General features: G+C 35.2%; 1 protein-coding gene across 5 annotated transcripts in view; it reads right to left on the bottom strand.

Annotated features, from left to right (window-relative positions):
• CEP290 (centrosomal protein 290) overlaps positions 1 to 16,681 on the bottom strand; it is a 52,905-nt gene that overhangs the window by 9,624 nt on the left and 26,600 nt on the right. For 4 of the 5 annotated variants that reach the window (XR_009820526.1, XM_062015992.1, XM_062015982.1 and 1 more), the window contains exons 29-44: positions 14,564 to 14,715; positions 13,793 to 13,904; positions 12,586 to 13,041; positions 9,942 to 10,106; positions 9,591 to 9,698; positions 9,366 to 9,500; positions 8,451 to 8,717; positions 7,845 to 7,952; positions 6,547 to 6,746; positions 5,723 to 5,936; positions 5,404 to 5,541; positions 5,092 to 5,313; positions 4,375 to 4,491; positions 2,886 to 3,031; positions 1,896 to 2,051; positions 1,159 to 1,282 (exon numbers count right to left, since the gene is read on the bottom strand). Coding sequence is in view for 4 of the 5 variants with exons in the window: in XM_062015992.1 (XP_061871976.1) it covers positions 1,159 to 1,282; positions 1,896 to 2,051; positions 2,886 to 3,031; positions 4,375 to 4,491; positions 5,092 to 5,313; positions 5,404 to 5,541; positions 5,723 to 5,936; positions 6,547 to 6,746; positions 7,845 to 7,952; positions 8,451 to 8,717; positions 9,366 to 9,500; positions 9,591 to 9,698; positions 9,942 to 10,106; positions 12,586 to 13,041; positions 13,793 to 13,904; positions 14,564 to 14,715 (2,820 nt within the window). In the remaining variant the exon portion in view is untranslated. Of the gene's footprint in view, positions 1 to 423; positions 506 to 1,158; positions 1,283 to 1,895; positions 2,052 to 2,885; positions 3,032 to 4,374; positions 4,492 to 5,091; positions 5,314 to 5,403; positions 5,542 to 5,722; positions 5,937 to 6,546; positions 6,747 to 7,844; positions 7,953 to 8,450; positions 8,718 to 9,365; positions 9,501 to 9,590; positions 9,699 to 9,941; positions 10,107 to 12,585; positions 13,042 to 13,792; positions 13,905 to 14,563; positions 14,716 to 16,681 lie in introns of those variants that run through there. The other variant, XM_062015991.1, reaches the window with a different exon arrangement.

Here is a 16,681-nt window from a genome sequence, read left to right as displayed (position 1 = left end):
TTGGTTAGTTTCATGTTTATCCTCTGCAGTGTGTGGATTCATTTCATTAGCCACATTTATTTTTTCTGCTCCATCATCACTAGCTTGATTAGAAGGTTCCCCTGAATCAGACTGATTGCGGCTCATTCTTTCAGCACCGCCAGGCTCCTCTACACTTTCTTCTTCATCAACATCTGATTGTTTGAGTATATCTTGATTCCTCTCCTCTTCTTCAAACAGCTCATCAAGTTTTCCATTTTCAGGCTGAGTTATATTTTCTTCTTTTCCACTGCAGTTCTCTTCATTGGCTTCAGATATATTTTTGGTTTTCAGTCCTTCCTTAGCAGTATCTGTGTCCTTGCATTTTCCACTATCTTCAGGATGCTGTTCAGGAGACACTTCCCTGCTTGCATCTGCAGTAGCCTCATGGCCTTCCCCATACATTACACATGTTTGCAGGTCTGCTTCCTCACCTACTTCATTGCCATCAGTAATGCTATGATTAGTCTCATGTTTGATTTCATTCCTATTTGAAATAGATTTATTTTGAAGGTAATTAAAATATTTTTGTTTACTGACACTGATATGAACAGACTTGGTCAGTTCAGTTTGGTCACATGTACTCTGATTCAAGTTGAAGACAGAATGAAGCATGAAAGAAAAGCAGAAGACAGTAAAACAAAACAGGAAATAAAGAAACCTAGCATGTACTGTTAAATCTATTTCTTGAAAGACTATGAGAATCTAATAATGCAATATCTGCAATATAATGAACCTTGTAAAAAATCAAAACACAATAAAAATACCTAATGTAACTGAAATGCAGCTCAGGATTTCCCCAAACTGTGTATCCCAAATTTTCAATTGATATTGAATATAAACCGTAGCCTCTAGGTTGCAGACTCACATATTTGAGAATACATATCCCTTATTTCTCCACATATGCCAGAATGCTGAATATTTCAGCTTCTACATGTAGAACACAGAAATGATTACTTTTGAGGTTTTGAGGGTTTGTTTTGTTATATTTTTTAGCAATGCTAAAAGCTGAGTATTTTGTATCCTGTTCTTGGATACTATAATTTGAAATACAATTAGCTATATGACACAGAATACCAAACGGATTAGAAATAGTATGGTTAAGTAGGTGCAGTTCCTCTAGGCAATATGTTAACTTACCGAGGGTCTAGAATATGTGTCTCTTGAATGTTGTCTCTGCAATGCAAAAAGCTTTTCCTGGAGGTATTTATTTTTGAAATGTAATTCTTCTACAACAGAGTCTCGTGGGATTGCTTGCTGTGTTCTGCATCAAAAAATGAATCAAGCCAAAACAAACAAATGGCTATTAATGCAGAAAAACAGCCCTTGAGGCAAAAAAAACCTCATGAATGTCCAGATCACTAGACTGGATTTCCTAGTATTACTGGATTTTCTAGTATTCTAGTTTCAATGTTAGCCATGCACATGATTCCAACTAATTGTCATGAATGGAAAGTACCTACTTTGGGAAAACAAATCTTTTCGTCTGAGATGTGTAATGTATACAGCTTCTGTTATTTAGGTACACCATCCACTGTGATAGTGCATACACTGATGAAGAATATACTTGCATGCTCAGAAACTTTCACCAACTCTAAATTGTAACTATAATTTTACAGAACAGGGTCAGATGTATTTCATATTATGTAGCTTTATAGAATAATGAACCAATGCAGCATATTCTCTTAACATGCACAACCACTGCCAAGTGGCTTTAAGTTTGCTTGTCACAGACTTGAAGGATTTTTGAAATTCCCATCTGATTTTCCCTTATTGAATCAGTTGGTCTAATAGAGACTATCTATCTCTTTCCATAGGTTTTGTTTGCTCACCTAGATTGTTTTAGTTTGGATAGCTTCTTTTAAAATGCCTCTCACCTTATGTGAGCAACTTCATTTTCTAAATCTAGATTACGTTTTCTTAGTTCTTCCAACTCTTTTTCAGTCTCTGAAGCTCTTACTCCAACAACACGGTCAACAGTAACACCAGTAGTTTTCAGTTTCTTCTGTAGAGCAATCTTCTCCTTTTCAGTTCTGCAATATCCAGTATATTTACATTTCAAACTTCATTTGCCAATTTGCTTTCTTTAAGACAGAAAATATTTTCTCCTAAAGAATTCACGTTTGCAATTTATTTGCTCCTTGAACAACACTTCATCTTCTGTTTAATAACGTAACTTTATAGACATGACAGCTCTACTAAAAAAAAAAAAAAAATCCCAAACCAAAAATCAAATCTGGAAAAATCAATGACCATGAAGTGAGTATCATGCATATTCTAAGTCATGTGCTGATCTTCCCTGTGTTTTATGTGAAATTAATGCAAGACTTGATATGAATAAATACCATTTTGAAGCATTTTCAAACCACAAATCAACTAGAGCTATAATCAACGCTCAGAGTTTCTTCTGCATCTTTTATCAGTAAAATGCTGCCATACATTTACTAAAGTAAACACAACATTTGCAGAAGGTTTGTGCTGTTATTTTTTAAAAAGCTTCCATCAGTTCTGCAGTAGCACTACATATAACAGTTTCTTGGTCTCCAGTTCTGGCAATCTGATTAAATAACACAGCCTGGCTTCATAAAGCTGTTGTTTGTTTCATGGGATAACAGAATGCTATATACAAGAAGCAAAATAAAGGACTTAAACCGGCTTTATTCAGAGATAGTTTCTTTCTAATAAAGTTTGTTTGCTTCTACAAGGGAAAGGAGTAGCCTGCTGCTTGAAAATTAACTTTAAATCTCAACAGCAATGGTAAATTTGAGACATCAGTCTTAAAACAAACTGTTGTAAATATTAGGTGGCAAAAGTATTTGGATTTCTATTATGTCATTTTGTAGCTGAATCTATTAAAAGCAACTCACTTGCTGTAAACTTCCTTCAATGTATTCAACTGCTTGGCTAAAGCATCTGCTTCTTTTTCCTTTTCCCTTAGTTTGTTCCGTACTCCTTCCAGTCTGGTTTGCCATTTTTTACCTTCTTCCCATCTAATTACTTCCTCCTTTGTGGTCTGTGAAGCACATAAAGGTGTTTTGTTTTTTTTTTTTAAGCAAAATAAGTAAACCCATTAGAAAGCCAAGAACAATATAGTCTTCATTTATCAATTTAAAAAATATTAAGCTGCAGCAGGCATATATTATTTACATTATTTATGTAAAGAGCAGGCTGATCTGGACACCTTAAGTATGCTGTAATGACTGGTCTATAAAGCTGGTGCAACTTAATGCTATTTTGCCCAATTCTTCCTTAGCTTTTAATACGCATTTTTATAACTAAGGAGTGACACATTTTTTTTAAATTAGAGGTGCTAGTGCAATGAATACATTTACTTTGCATTACATGTTAGTCAAGAAATCAGACTAAAGAAAAACAGCTGTTTTTCTATTCCAATTTACAGATCTGTCTTCTGCAGTTCACCAGGAGTTTATATGACCCTGCAGCACAGATACACAACTGGTTCTTTTAGTTTATTTTTCCTATGAGAAATAGAATCTCTACCTAAGGTTACAATTCAGTCCAAATCACACACCAGTTAAAACCTATACCTATGTGATCACAAATGGCTACTGAAGAACCAGAAGCAATATTCTTATGTTATTTTTAATTGGACTTTTCCTTCTCCATTTAGCCTGTCCTTTCTTTCTCATTCTAAACAGTTAGTGGTACTAAGGAACCAACAGTAAGAAAAAACTTGGAAAAAAAAGAAAACATGCCAAGTTTGAGAAAATTATCTCTAGACACTGTGTAACAAATATTTAAAAAGTCTGAAATTAATCGGAAGCATAAGCACAGCCCCAGAATAACATTTAATAATATTTAATATCAGAAATAGTCTGAAGGTGTTATATAAGCATGCTATATATAATATTCTAGTATACTTTCTGATTACTATGACAAGCTACTTATTGGTTCCTTAAGTAGTAAAATAAGAAGCAAAAAATGAAACAAATGAACTGTTAAGATGAACACATCTCAAATCGCTTAGAACCCCTTGTATTAGGATTCATGCTTTTGTTCCTAAGTGTTTATATTTTTATCATTTCACTGATTTTGCAAATGCACATTTGAGAGCACTTACATAATCAGTTTCACTGCTACCTATAGAATCTTAGTCTTCTAAGATTTTTAATGAATCTTTAAGTCTACAAAAAGGGCAGGAAAACGTTAACATGCCAGTACTAAGCAACAAGAGCAGCAACAAAGAGCATGGGAAACGTGAAGAAGTTACAACCATGAAACTGCTTTTCTCCTGCTCAAGTTTGGTTGGTTGTTTTTCGAGGCAATAGGGAGATCTGAACTGCCTAGGCCTAGGCTGGTGATGTCTTTCAAAGCCATGATCTAAATATCACATACCTTGTCTTCTCTGACACCCTTTTTTTCTGTTTCTTCACACTTCTTTTCAAGTTCACTTTCCAATTTGGCATTTTTTTTTTTAAGTGCATCTATTAAGTTTTGTTCTTCAGCCTTGCTCTGAAAAAATACAAACTCTTACAAATTTAAAGTTTAATGACCACTACTTAAGTATTTTTCTCCACTTAAAAAATAAAGACATAAATTCCAATTGGTAGAATTAGTTTACAACCTAAAGGATCTTTTAAAATTCTTTAAATTTAAAATTCTTTAAATTATGGAAATATTGGAATATAACTTTGTGTTCTAAATGGAATAATCAGCAGCAAATAGATCCATTAAAAAAAAAAAAAAATAGACAATTCCACTGCAAATCCTTCACTTTTCTTCTGAAAGTAAAAAAAGACAGACAGAAGGAAGTTCCATTTTTTAAAGAAGCTTTCAAAGTGGCAACTCCACTCCTCTCACTCTTTCAAAGATATTTCAAGGAGTAAGTATTCATTCTCTTCCTTTTATTTCAGGCACATTTCCAAAAGAAAAATATAGTGGCACACATATAACGTGGTTGATGAGCAAAAATAGGTTTTTATATCAAGTCTCAATGCCTGCCAAAAGTACTTAATTTTGCCCCCCCTAAAACCAGAACATCTATGCAGAAAATTGACCAAGACAATTCAAAAAAAAAAAAACAAAACAAAACCAACAAAAACCCACTTCTACCTGAATGCTACTGCTGAGCCTCTTTATCCGTTTCCTCAGTTCTTCATTTTCTTTTTCCATTTCATTTTTTTCGCTCAACATCTTAGCAAATGCTTTTTGTTTCTTCTGAAGTTCTTGGTTCAACTCATCCTTTTCATCAGATAAAGAACTTTCCTTGGCTTTACTTATTTTAAGGTTATCTGTAAGTTTTGTAATCTGATTGTTTAATTCCTCTATCCGTGTCTAGAAGAAAACAAACAAAACCGCAAACCTCCAAAATCAGGTTTACCAAAAATACAGCAATGCAATACAATGGTATTACCCAGAACTCACTGTTAGCTCCTTTGTTTGTTTGTCAACAATTTCCTGGACATTCATATATGCCTCTTTTTGTGATGCAGCAGAAATAATCTGCTGTTCAGCATTAGCAGTCATTTCTTCTCGAAGTTCCAGAAGTGCTCTACTCAAAGCCTGAAAATAAAGTTCTTTTAAGTGAAAAAGCTGCTAAAATGAACAATACAAAACAAGAAAAGGCAATTATATTTTACTAGGTTATAAAATGCAATTATATTCTACCTCCTGCTGTACTATACATAGAATTCTTAAGCATTAAATATTTATATGACACGGGGATTAATTACTGTTGACTAACTTTCTGCTGCTTCTCCTTTACATCTAACTGGTTCTTCAGCTGTTCCACTAAGTTTTTCAGTGTTGCTGAGGGTGCTCTATTATTTGCTTCTTTTTGGACCTGTAGTTCAGCTTTTACATTTACCAACTCCCTCTCCATCTGAGATAACTCATTTCTTAATTTATTTGCTTCATCTTTTAGTTGTGCCACTTCAATTACGTGTTTTTCTTGAAGCCTACAAAAAAAAAAAAGTGTTAATACGGTACACTGCAATAATTAAGTCAGCAAAGTCCAAATAAATAGCAAAGGCCATGATATTAAATTTACTATTAAATTTCAGATTTGGAAATAGCAAAAAATACTTACTCAACAAAGAAGGCCTCCATTTAATAAGAAAATTACTCAAGACGGCTCAGCAAAGTGAGATTAGAGCATTATTCATTCTAATTTCTGGCCTTCAGAGGTACAGACAGGGGTTAAATTTTCATGAGCTTTAACTTCTTAGGCAGCAAACCCAAATAGATGTATCAGGAGAAAAACAACTCTACAAACTTAGCATGTCTCACTGTAACTTAGAGGCAGCTCCCACACCAAAAACCAAACAACATCTTTCCAAGCTACAATTTTTTAATATTAGTCCCGATGAAGTGTTACACATTAAAAATAATTTACAATTACCAACTATAGTAACTCTTTAAAGCAGTTTTTTCATCCAAGTCTTAAATTTAGCAAAAACATGTTTAATTTGACAGACTGGTCCTGTAGCATCACTACAGGATCCAGTCTTGATCCATCACTAGTTGATCCAATCCTGTTGTGACTATATTAACAGTTTAAAAACTTACTGGGCTCTGCTAATTTCAAACTCTTTGATTTTCATTACAGTAATTTGTTTTTGTTTCTCCAAATCGGATGCTGTTTTCTTTAATTTTCGAACAAGGGAAGCAAGAGAATTATCCTGTTCTGCTACAGTTTGCTCCATTTCAGCTAAGCGAAGAAAATATTCATTGTTGGAAAGTGATGAAGAAGTGTTTTTCACCAACTCCTGTAAACCAGAGCAAATGCATGTGATAAACATTTTAAGCTTTAAATCAAAGGTAAGCATTACTGATGTATTTTAAACTCAATCCTGAATATAAGCAAGTATTGATAGCCAACATGTTTATTTCCTAAGATGTGATTCTTAGTCCACAGAGGACATAGCCACACTAGTTTGAAAAGAGCTTTGTGCATCTAATGATCCACAGAATAACCAGATAAACACAGGTTTCACCTTATCAAAATGTCAAGAGAAAAACTGTATTGCAGATCAAAGGAGGTTCTCCTCCCCCTCTATTCTGCCCTGGTAAGGCCTCATCTGGAGTAATGTGCCCAGTTCTGGGATTCCCAGCTCAAAAGAGACAGGGAACTTTTGGAGAGAGTCCAGCAGACAGCTATCAAGACAATCAGGGGACTGGAACATCTCTCTTAATAGGAAAGGCTGTGAGATCTGGGGCCGTTTAGCCTGAAGAAAATTGAGATGAGACTTTATCAATGCAGGTGTAAAGGGCAGGTGTAAAGAAGATACAGTAAGTCTTTTTTCTGTAGTGCCAAATGACAAGACAAGGGGTAACAGACACAAGCTGGAACATAGTAAGTTCCACTTGACATGAGGAGAAATTTGTTTCCTGTGTGAGTGAGAGAGCCTTGGCACAGGCTGTCCAGGGAGGGTGTAAAATCTCCTTCTCTGGAAGTTTTCAAAACGTGCCTGGACATGTTCCTGGGTGACCTGATCTAGGTGGACCTGTTTGAGCATTGGGGTTAGACTGGATGACCTCTACAGATCCCTCTCAACCTCTACCACTCTGTGATTTTGTGAAAGAGAACAGAAAACAAAATATACCTATGTCTCTTAGAAGTCTCCATAAGTCGGGTTATTATGAAAAATGTTCATATACGTTGAGGTGGTAACTTTTTTTTTTAATATACGTGACTTCTAATCCACTTCTTGTAAATTCTCTCAAGAGTAATACAGTAATTCTCTATCAACCACTCATTTTTTTTCCTGTCATTGTTTATTACCTTTGACTGCAAAACTGTTCTTTTGAGAAACAACTTTAACAATTAGAGAACTTCAGTAATCCTACAAATACACATAACTTACCAGTGCAGTCTCTTTGAATTTATTAAGGGAATTGTCAGTATGCAAATTTAACTTCTGGTGTAGCACTCTAAGATCTTCTTCATGCTTCTTTGCTATTTCCTCTTGTTCCTGTTAGTTCAAAAAAGTGTAACTCTACAGATGTACACTATTCCAGAAAGTTATAAAACTACAGTACTTTAATATTTGATTGTGCTCACTCGTTGCTCAGTATTGCTCCCCAAATTCTCCTCTCATTCTGGCACTGAAAGAAATTCCTTTCTTCTTGCTATAATCAATGATTTTAAATTTTTTGTCCTTCTTAACGCCATGGGGAAAATCCCATATAATGATAAATATACTGAGACACCTTCTAACAGCAGAACATTAATTTTCTTCTTGTCACACTTATTTAATTCCTGGAGAGACATCATATACATAACTTCTTTACTGAGTAAGCCTCTTACTTTAAGATGTTAACAAAATCATACATGATCTTTTTATATAAAAAATTACTAACTGTCTCTGTTCTGTTACCTCTTTTTAAGATTTCACTAGCACCGAGATAAAAAAGAATCAACTAAAAAAACCTTTAAAATGGAAGACAATTTGTTCAAAAAATTAAACTACCTCTCTTGCTTTAGCAAGCAAACGTTGGTATTTTTTCAACACTTCCTCCTTTTGATTTAATCTTGCTTGCATATTTGCAATGGTTTGATGAGCAATTTTTATGGCATGATGGTACTCTGGATCATCTTCTTGTTTGACTGATTCAGCTATTACTTTCTCTCTTTGTGATGTTGTAGGTAATTGAAGTCTTAGTTCATTTATAACTTTGTCTCTTGATAAAACATTTTGTTCAGCTTTCCATAGAGCACTTTCCTTCTCCTTTAATTTCTGCAACGAAAGGTAATTGTTGCAATCTAAACACCGAAAAAGATCTTACTTTTTAAGAAATGTATCAGAAAGATTTATCTAAATGGACTTCTACACACAAAATGTTTTGCACTCACTTCTGACTGCGTGGGACTACTCTGAGATGAAAAAAAGTCCCCGAATGTTAGTATTGTGTTTTCTGTAACATTTTCTTGGAACAAGACATTTAGGCAGCACATTTTGTGCTATCAAATTAAGAAGCTGGTATCTTTGAAACTTCTTAAAAACTGCTAAGTATCGTCTCTAATAAAATTTAAATTCAGCAATTCAAGATTACAGGATTTTGCTACGGTACCTTTAAAGTAATGCTTGCTAAATTTAAGTAGCTATAAGTCAACTGAATTTACACAGCAAGAGCATCTTACTCTATTAAATGAATGAGATAAAGTATTAAAAAACATCCCCAATAATTTGTTTCAATAGAAAAACTATTTCATCTTAGTCATGGTGTGATTATATTATTTATGTTTTCTCTGTGTTAAACACTTGTAAGGGACTGGACATATCTGAGAGACTTTCATAAAAGGATATTTATTATATAAAAAAAAAATAAAGGCCATAGAAGCACAAACTTTTCCCCTTTGTATGGTAATTTATACATTTATTTACCTCCTCCAGTGATTTGCAGGTTGACCTGGTTTCAAGGATTGTTCGAAGATGCTCCTGAATTTTTCTCAAAGCCAACTCAAGTTGTTGTGGGAGTGGCAAATTAGGGTCTGGAACTGATCCTGTAGCCTCTTCTGACTGCACAAAAAGATTCATATTGATGTAATCTGACAACTCTGAAAAACATGCTTAGGAGTCTATTTTTAGTTAATAATTCAGTGGATGTACCTTTAAAGCTGTAGTAAGTATTTCATTATGTTGATGATCATACAGGTCTAATTGGCGCTGCAGTTCTAGTTCCCTCTGGTCCCAAGCGATTTGCCTTTCTTCATGAAACTGTAGTAAAAGTTTGACAAAGATATTTTATTTATTGAAGGCAAAAAGAATTTTGTAACCAACTTAGAAAAGAGAGATCTCAAATTGTAAAATACCCAAATGTGCTATTAAGAATTACAAAACCAAGATGCAAAACTGTGTGTTAAAAACTTATTGGGAAATATCCTCCTTTTAAAAAAATCACTTAGTGAAATAAAGAGTAGGCATGCAAAGCAAAAAGGAATAGCATTAAGAAATACATACCTTGTTCTGCTGTACAATTTCTTCTTCCAGGTTATTGATTGTGTGTTCATATTCAGAAATTACATTATGCAAATACTTTGTCTCTTCCTTTTGCTTGACTAACTCTCGATTGAGTTTAAGTTCTTGCAGATGAAGTTCTTCCATCTTCATATGCCATTCAATTACCTAATAATGAATAACACACAGTTACAACTACAGCAGCTATATTTTGACTTTTGAAGCAGCATAGCACTTATCAAACTAATAGCAAGAAAGACGTTCTGATTTTTTCACCTTGTTCACTTCTCTTGAGTGAAGATGCATGGCACAAGTATGAAACTGCAAGTGCAATGACTGAAAAGCACAGCAGACAATTGGATAAGAAACAGGTTTCCCCTATGCTGACAGAAGTGCACTGTAAATAATTTCAAAATGACCTAACTATGCTATACCCCATGCATCTGTCCAGACTGAACCAAAAGAAAAAAAAAGCATGCAAGAAGTTTGGATAATGTATTGGCTTTGTGTATCAAGGTTTCAGTAGCAGGAAGGCTATGGAGGTGTCTTCTGTGAGAAGCTGCTAGAAGCTTCCTCAATGTCCAATGGATCGAATGCCAGCCGGCTCCAAGATGGACCTGCTGCGAGCAAGGCCCAGCCCATCAGCAACAGTGGTAACAACATGTGATTAACATATTAGAGGGAGGGAAAGTTACTACTTAAGAGCAAACTGTAGGAGAGAGAGGAGTGAGAATGTGAGAGCAACAACTCTGCAGGCATCAAAGTCAGTGAAAAAAAGAGGGGGAGGAGGTGCTATAGGCGCCAGAGCAGAGATTCCCCTGCAACCTGTGGTACAGCCCATGGTGAGGCCCTGCCCTTGTAGCCATGGAGGCCACAGGGGAGCAGAGATCCACCTGCAGCCTGGGGAAGACCCCTCGCTGAAGTGGGTAGACATCTGAAGGAGACTGTGACTCCATGGGAAGCCCATGCAGGCTCTTGGCAGGACCTGTGAACCTGTGGACAGAGAGGAGCCCGTGCTGGAGCAGGTTTTCTGTCAGGACTTGTCACCCTGGGAGGGACCCATGCTGTTAGAGTTTGTGAAGAACTGTAGCCTGTGGGAAGGACCCATACTGGAGAAGTTCACAGAGGACTGTCTCCCATGGGAGAGACCCTACACTGTACCAAGGAAAGTGTGAGGAGTCCTCTCCTGGAGAGGAAGGAGCAGCAATGACTATCTGTGATGAACTGACCATAACTCTCATTCCTTGTCCCCCTGCACCGCTGAGGGAAAAGAGGGTATGAGGCAGAGACACAGAAAGAAGGGAGGGGTAATGGAAAGGTGTTTTAAGATTTACTTCTTATAACCCTTCTTTCTTTTGATTGGCAAAAACTGAATTTCCCCCAAGCTGAGTTTGGTTTGCCCATGATGGTAATGAATGAGCGATCTCACTGTCCTTATCTCAACCCCTGAGCCCTTCGTTATATTTTCTCTCCCTTGTTCAGTTTAGGAGGGGGAGCAACAGAGCAGCTTTGGTGAGCACCTGGCATCCGGTCAGGGTCAACCCACCACAGCTGACTTTTCTAAAACAGTAAAAGAATAAAACATTGTATGTATTGACAAATGCACATGTACAAGGAGTAATAGACACATATAAGTCAAAATGCTCTATAAAAATACTTTTAAACTGTGTTAAAACTAAAACATGCCAAGAGCATGAAACCCACAGCTTACATGCAGACATTTTAGTCATCACAGATATGACCTCATCAACACTTATGAGTATCTAGAAGGTGGATGTCGCCTCTGTCCTGATGGGGCGACACTTTTCTCTAGTGTCCAATGACAGGACTAGGGGTAATGGACAAAACCTGAAACAGAAGAAGTTCCACTTAAACACATGGAAAAACTCCTTTACTGTAAGAGTGAGGGAACCCTGGCACAGGCTGCCCAGGGGAGGGGTGTGAAGCCTCCATCTCTGGAGGTTTTTAAGATCTGCCTGGATATGTTCCTGTGTGACCTGATCTAAGTGGACCTGCTTGAACAGGGGGTTGGACTAGATGGTCTTCAGAGGTCCCTTCCAATCCCTAACATTCTGTGATTCTGTGATAATCATATAATACACAGTGATCTGGAAGAAAAGTGAGAAAGTCTTATTTAAATTTTAAGGTAATCTTGTTTACAATAGCAATATAAGATTAAGTAGAATTACGTGAGTGTAATTATGTTTCTGATATGCTGCTTACATTATTGCCCCTGAATTTTTAATTAAAAAGACATGTATTTATAGTGAAGACTTCAATAAAGTTCATAGAATAGAATTTCAGAATGCTACTCTGTGTTGAGTTTAATTTCATTTATACTTTAATTCAATTCATAATTTAAATCCATTTAATATAACTTGAATTTATGGTTAGCCTCTCCTTCCTAGGACACTTAATTGGGTATAAAGTAAATCTGACTCCACTGAATTTTATAGAGCAAATAACTAATGTTGCATTACTTTTTTAAAACAGGAAACCAAAAAATGATAGTTATATTCTAATGAAGTGTATTTTGAAATCATTAAGTTCTACAATAAAATAGACATTTAGGGAAAAAGCCGAACTGAAATGTAATTTATATGCAGATCAGGTGAACAAAACTATACAAAGTTGTAAAACGGCAAACCTTTTGAGCTCCTCTTGTATCCTTCAACGCGCTTATTAATTCTTCTAAACTTTTCAGCTTTACCTCCATCTCTAATGCCTTGTTTTCTGCATGTCGACGCTCCTGCTGGGCATGCTGAACTTCTTCTAGGACCTTCAGCTTGTCATTCTGTAGCTGAATCATTGTTTTAGAGAATTTTTCTTGCTGTGCTAAAGGCAGAGCACCACTAAACTGCCGCCGCAAAGACTGAACTGTCTGTTGTAGGTGCTTGGCTCTATTCCTTCCTTCCAGTCGGGCAAAATATAAGGCTTGCTCTTTCTCATCAAGCTTCTGCTCTAAACGTAGATTATGGATCTCCATCTTCTGTAGTTTCAGTTTCAGACTCTCCAATTTGCCTACAGCAACAGATTCACTATCTTGAAGGGCTATGATTTGCTGATGCAGTTTTGCAATAACTGCTTTTTCATCTGACTGTGCCTAGGAACAAAATAGAACAAATTATTTTTCATTTTCAATATGGTAACACAGTGGATATGTGAATATAAACAAACAATTAGTTTTGTATTTTATATATTGTATTTGACTCCACAGATCAGAACAAAAATAAGCCTCTAAAACCATCTTTTTTCACGGTTGTTTCTGAAGCCACATTTCAGTGGAATATCAGGAAAGTATACCTTTCCAGATACTGACCTTAAAAATTTTATCTGTCAAAAATATCAGGAAATAAGTAAGAAATGTCCACCTAAACTTAGAAAATATGGTAATGTAAAAGCTGACACAAGTGTATTTAGGGACTCAGATCATTGTAGAACACATCGACAAATACCAATAAATTGTTTTAGCTAAGAACAAAGCAATATAATAAGTCTACCACAAATCTCCAAGATTTACAAGGCATTACTTGTCTCAAAAATGATCAAATTTGCCTGATAATGTATTTAAATGTGGACCATGAGCTATTGATCATATAGGAATAAATATTACCTAAAGAACATGGAAAAAAGCTCAGGATCTATAGGTACTGCAAGAAATGGACAAAATGGAGAAGGTAATAATTAATGTAATATAGAACTCTTAAAAGGTTATGGCCACTGAAAGGTCCAGCTTACCAAGATACTTCTGAAATGCTTTTGCAGTTTCCTAGTTTACTGCAAAATTACTTTTTTTTACTCTCACTCCAGGTAAAAAATTCCAAACTGCAGTGTTTCTAAAGGCTAAATTTTACCTGACAGTCTAAAATTTGCATTCTAAGAGATTCCACTTCTTTATCTCTGTATTTCTGTCGTGCCTCCAGAGCTTCAACTTGCATTTTTGCTACATCAGACAGTTCTCTTAACCTTGCAGGGAAAATAAGAGAATTACGTCGCTTGAAATCATTGAATAACTTAAGTTTTTCTACATACAAGATGCTAAGAAAAGATGCTTATTATGTTTCCTCATACCAAAACATTTGAACTTTGTTCTTTTCTGTACTGCCTCTCAACATTTTCACAGGACATTTTCCCGTAAGTTATACAGAAGCTGGGTAGCAGTAGCCTACTCCAGAAAACCAGTGCCATGGTTTTTATCTGAACTAAGCATCTCTGTCCTCCATATGTCTCCCACTTCAGCACGCAAATGCTCAAAAGGTTTCATTCTCAATTCCTTTATCTGCTTCTCCTAATCTAATCAGTCATTTTCAGTGCCAAAAACAAAGAAACAAACAAAAAAAATTTAAAAAGTCACTGCAAATATCCCCCCAGACTTTAGTGTTTTAGGAATCTAATAGTCTAGGTGCATACTTACAGGCCATCTATACAGGCCAGCACTTAATTCCTTGTTCAAATCAAAATGAAGTAAATTACTTTCTTTCTAGTAATGAATTAAATGCTTAATTTTTAATTCCAAAATTGGCATATAGAAATTCAAAAAACAAATTGGCATTGAAAATCATGTAGCCTGATTACTGAATGCTTCTGAATATACTGCATTCAAAATTTGTTACTTCAACACTTACTTTGTTACTTCAATCTTGAGTTCCATTTCACGCTTCTCCAGCTCCATGATCTGTCGTCTATCTGCATCACTCACTGCCTTACTTACGCTCTTTGACAGTTCATCTCGTAATTCTTGTTCTACTTTCTGTGCCTCAAGGTTGATTTTGGTGAGCTTAAAAAAAAAACCAAAACCAGAAACAAAATAGTATCACAAGCACAAAACTGCTCCCAACTCTGAAAGAAAAAGCAGTGCCAAAAGTAGCTTTGTTCTTTAAAAACAAAACAATGTTCAGCTGTGTTCAGAAAACAATTTCCTCTCCTCTCTGCTTAAATGTCTTCTTGTTTGCAGCACTGCATACACATAGAAACAGAGACACAGACTGGCATAGAACAGGACTTGAAATTAAACATAATTTTTAATTAGTGAATTTTCTTGAAACAATTACCAAAAGAACTTGCTCTAAAACTAAACTAAGAAGATTTAAAAAAAAAAGATAAAGATTGTCAACTCCTTAGGAAATATATGGTCTTAGTTCTATATGTATATACGGTCTAATATAATAGCATTGGTAACAAATACAAGTTTTAAGTGCCAAGACTCACAACAGTGTAGTTACTCTTTTTCTTAAAAAAAAATCTTTCATAATTAAGTCATATTCTTTCAAGATGATTACTAAATACAAAGTGACCAATTTTTCAATTCAATCCAAACAGCATTAAGAAAAATTATGCATCTGAAAAGCATTTGGCAGCACAGAGAAGCCTCAGGAATTAATTTAGTAAATAAGATTGTGGGAGACTAATCTGACACTACTCCTAAATAAAATAACTGATTTCCTAAACGAACAAAATAAGCACAGTGCATTTTATTATCTGCACTTCACATGGTTGAGGCAGTATTATCTGGAAAACTAACAGTTCTGTTGAAGTAGATCTATGAGTTTAGAAGATGTCTAGTAGACTTCTTCTGGTTATTAGATCTTAAAGGAGTATCACTTACAACTGGGACTAATTACCTTAGCACAATCTTGTTCTCTCTCCCTATATCTCTCAAAAAATCGAAACAGTGATGCCAGATTAGGAGGCACTGACAACAAGAGCATATAACACCAAAAAAAATGTTGTCCTGGAGCTACAGAAATGAAGAAAAAAGAGGAACTAATAGGAAAAATATGTGGCACTAGGAGTTCATTAACTCAGAAATACGGGAAGACTATCAGACCTGAACGTATCACTAGACAGATAAAAATATATGCAAAAGAGAAAATGGAAAATGTTATCCTAGGGTGCATCACCTAAGGTATTTCTTAATGAAATAAAGGAAGTCATACCATCAGAAAATGCTTTCACAATACTACTGCTGAAATGCTTCATACACTTTCAGTTACTTTGGGTCACAATTTAATTAAAATCAAACCAGTGTAACAAACACTAGTAAGGGAAATTGCTAGGCTAAACTCTAGCAAAGAGAGCGGGAATGAATACAAACTATCAACATTCCTTCAACATAACTATTGCTTTTTTTACTTTGTGTTTAATTATACTGACACAACAACAAATGTGTACAACTGCCCTTAATTTAGACTGGAAATTATCATAAAGTCTGATACTATTAAATAATGACTTTATATATAAACTTCAAATATGAATAGTGTGGGGGAAAAAAATCTAACATGATTAAAACTGATACAGCAGGAATAATAAGTATCCGCTTCAATGTTACATGACTTTTATTCCTGTGTTACAGCTAATGTTTGGCATGTGACAGAGGATGTAGCCAGTCTGTAACACAATCGTGAGACTATCATTCTAAAAAGGGTTGCAAAGGTCTTAACATTTTTTGAATCATCGGTAATTAAGGGAAAATTAGCAGGATGATATTAATTAGACACAAGGAATAACAGGTCAAGAACAGACTTCTTTCTAGAAGTTTGCTGAAAAACTAGCAAATTCTGTGAAGATGCTCATCACATGCTTCACAGAGATTGCCTAATGTTTGAAATAAAATAATGATACATTACTTAGTTATACTTTTTACAGATGTCCTGTGTATACAAAATAGTAGCTCTTAAAGGCAGCCGTATTTTGCATACGAAAAATAAAGACAGCTTATTTGCTAGTCATGATACAAAATAGAC

This window comes from Colius striatus, chromosome 1 (assembly GCF_028858725.1).
Source record: "Colius striatus isolate bColStr4 chromosome 1, bColStr4.1.hap1, whole genome shotgun sequence".
Classification (NCBI taxonomy): domain Eukaryota; kingdom Metazoa; phylum Chordata; class Aves; order Coliiformes; family Coliidae; genus Colius; species Colius striatus.
This window is presented reverse-complemented; position numbering and strand designations above follow the sequence as displayed.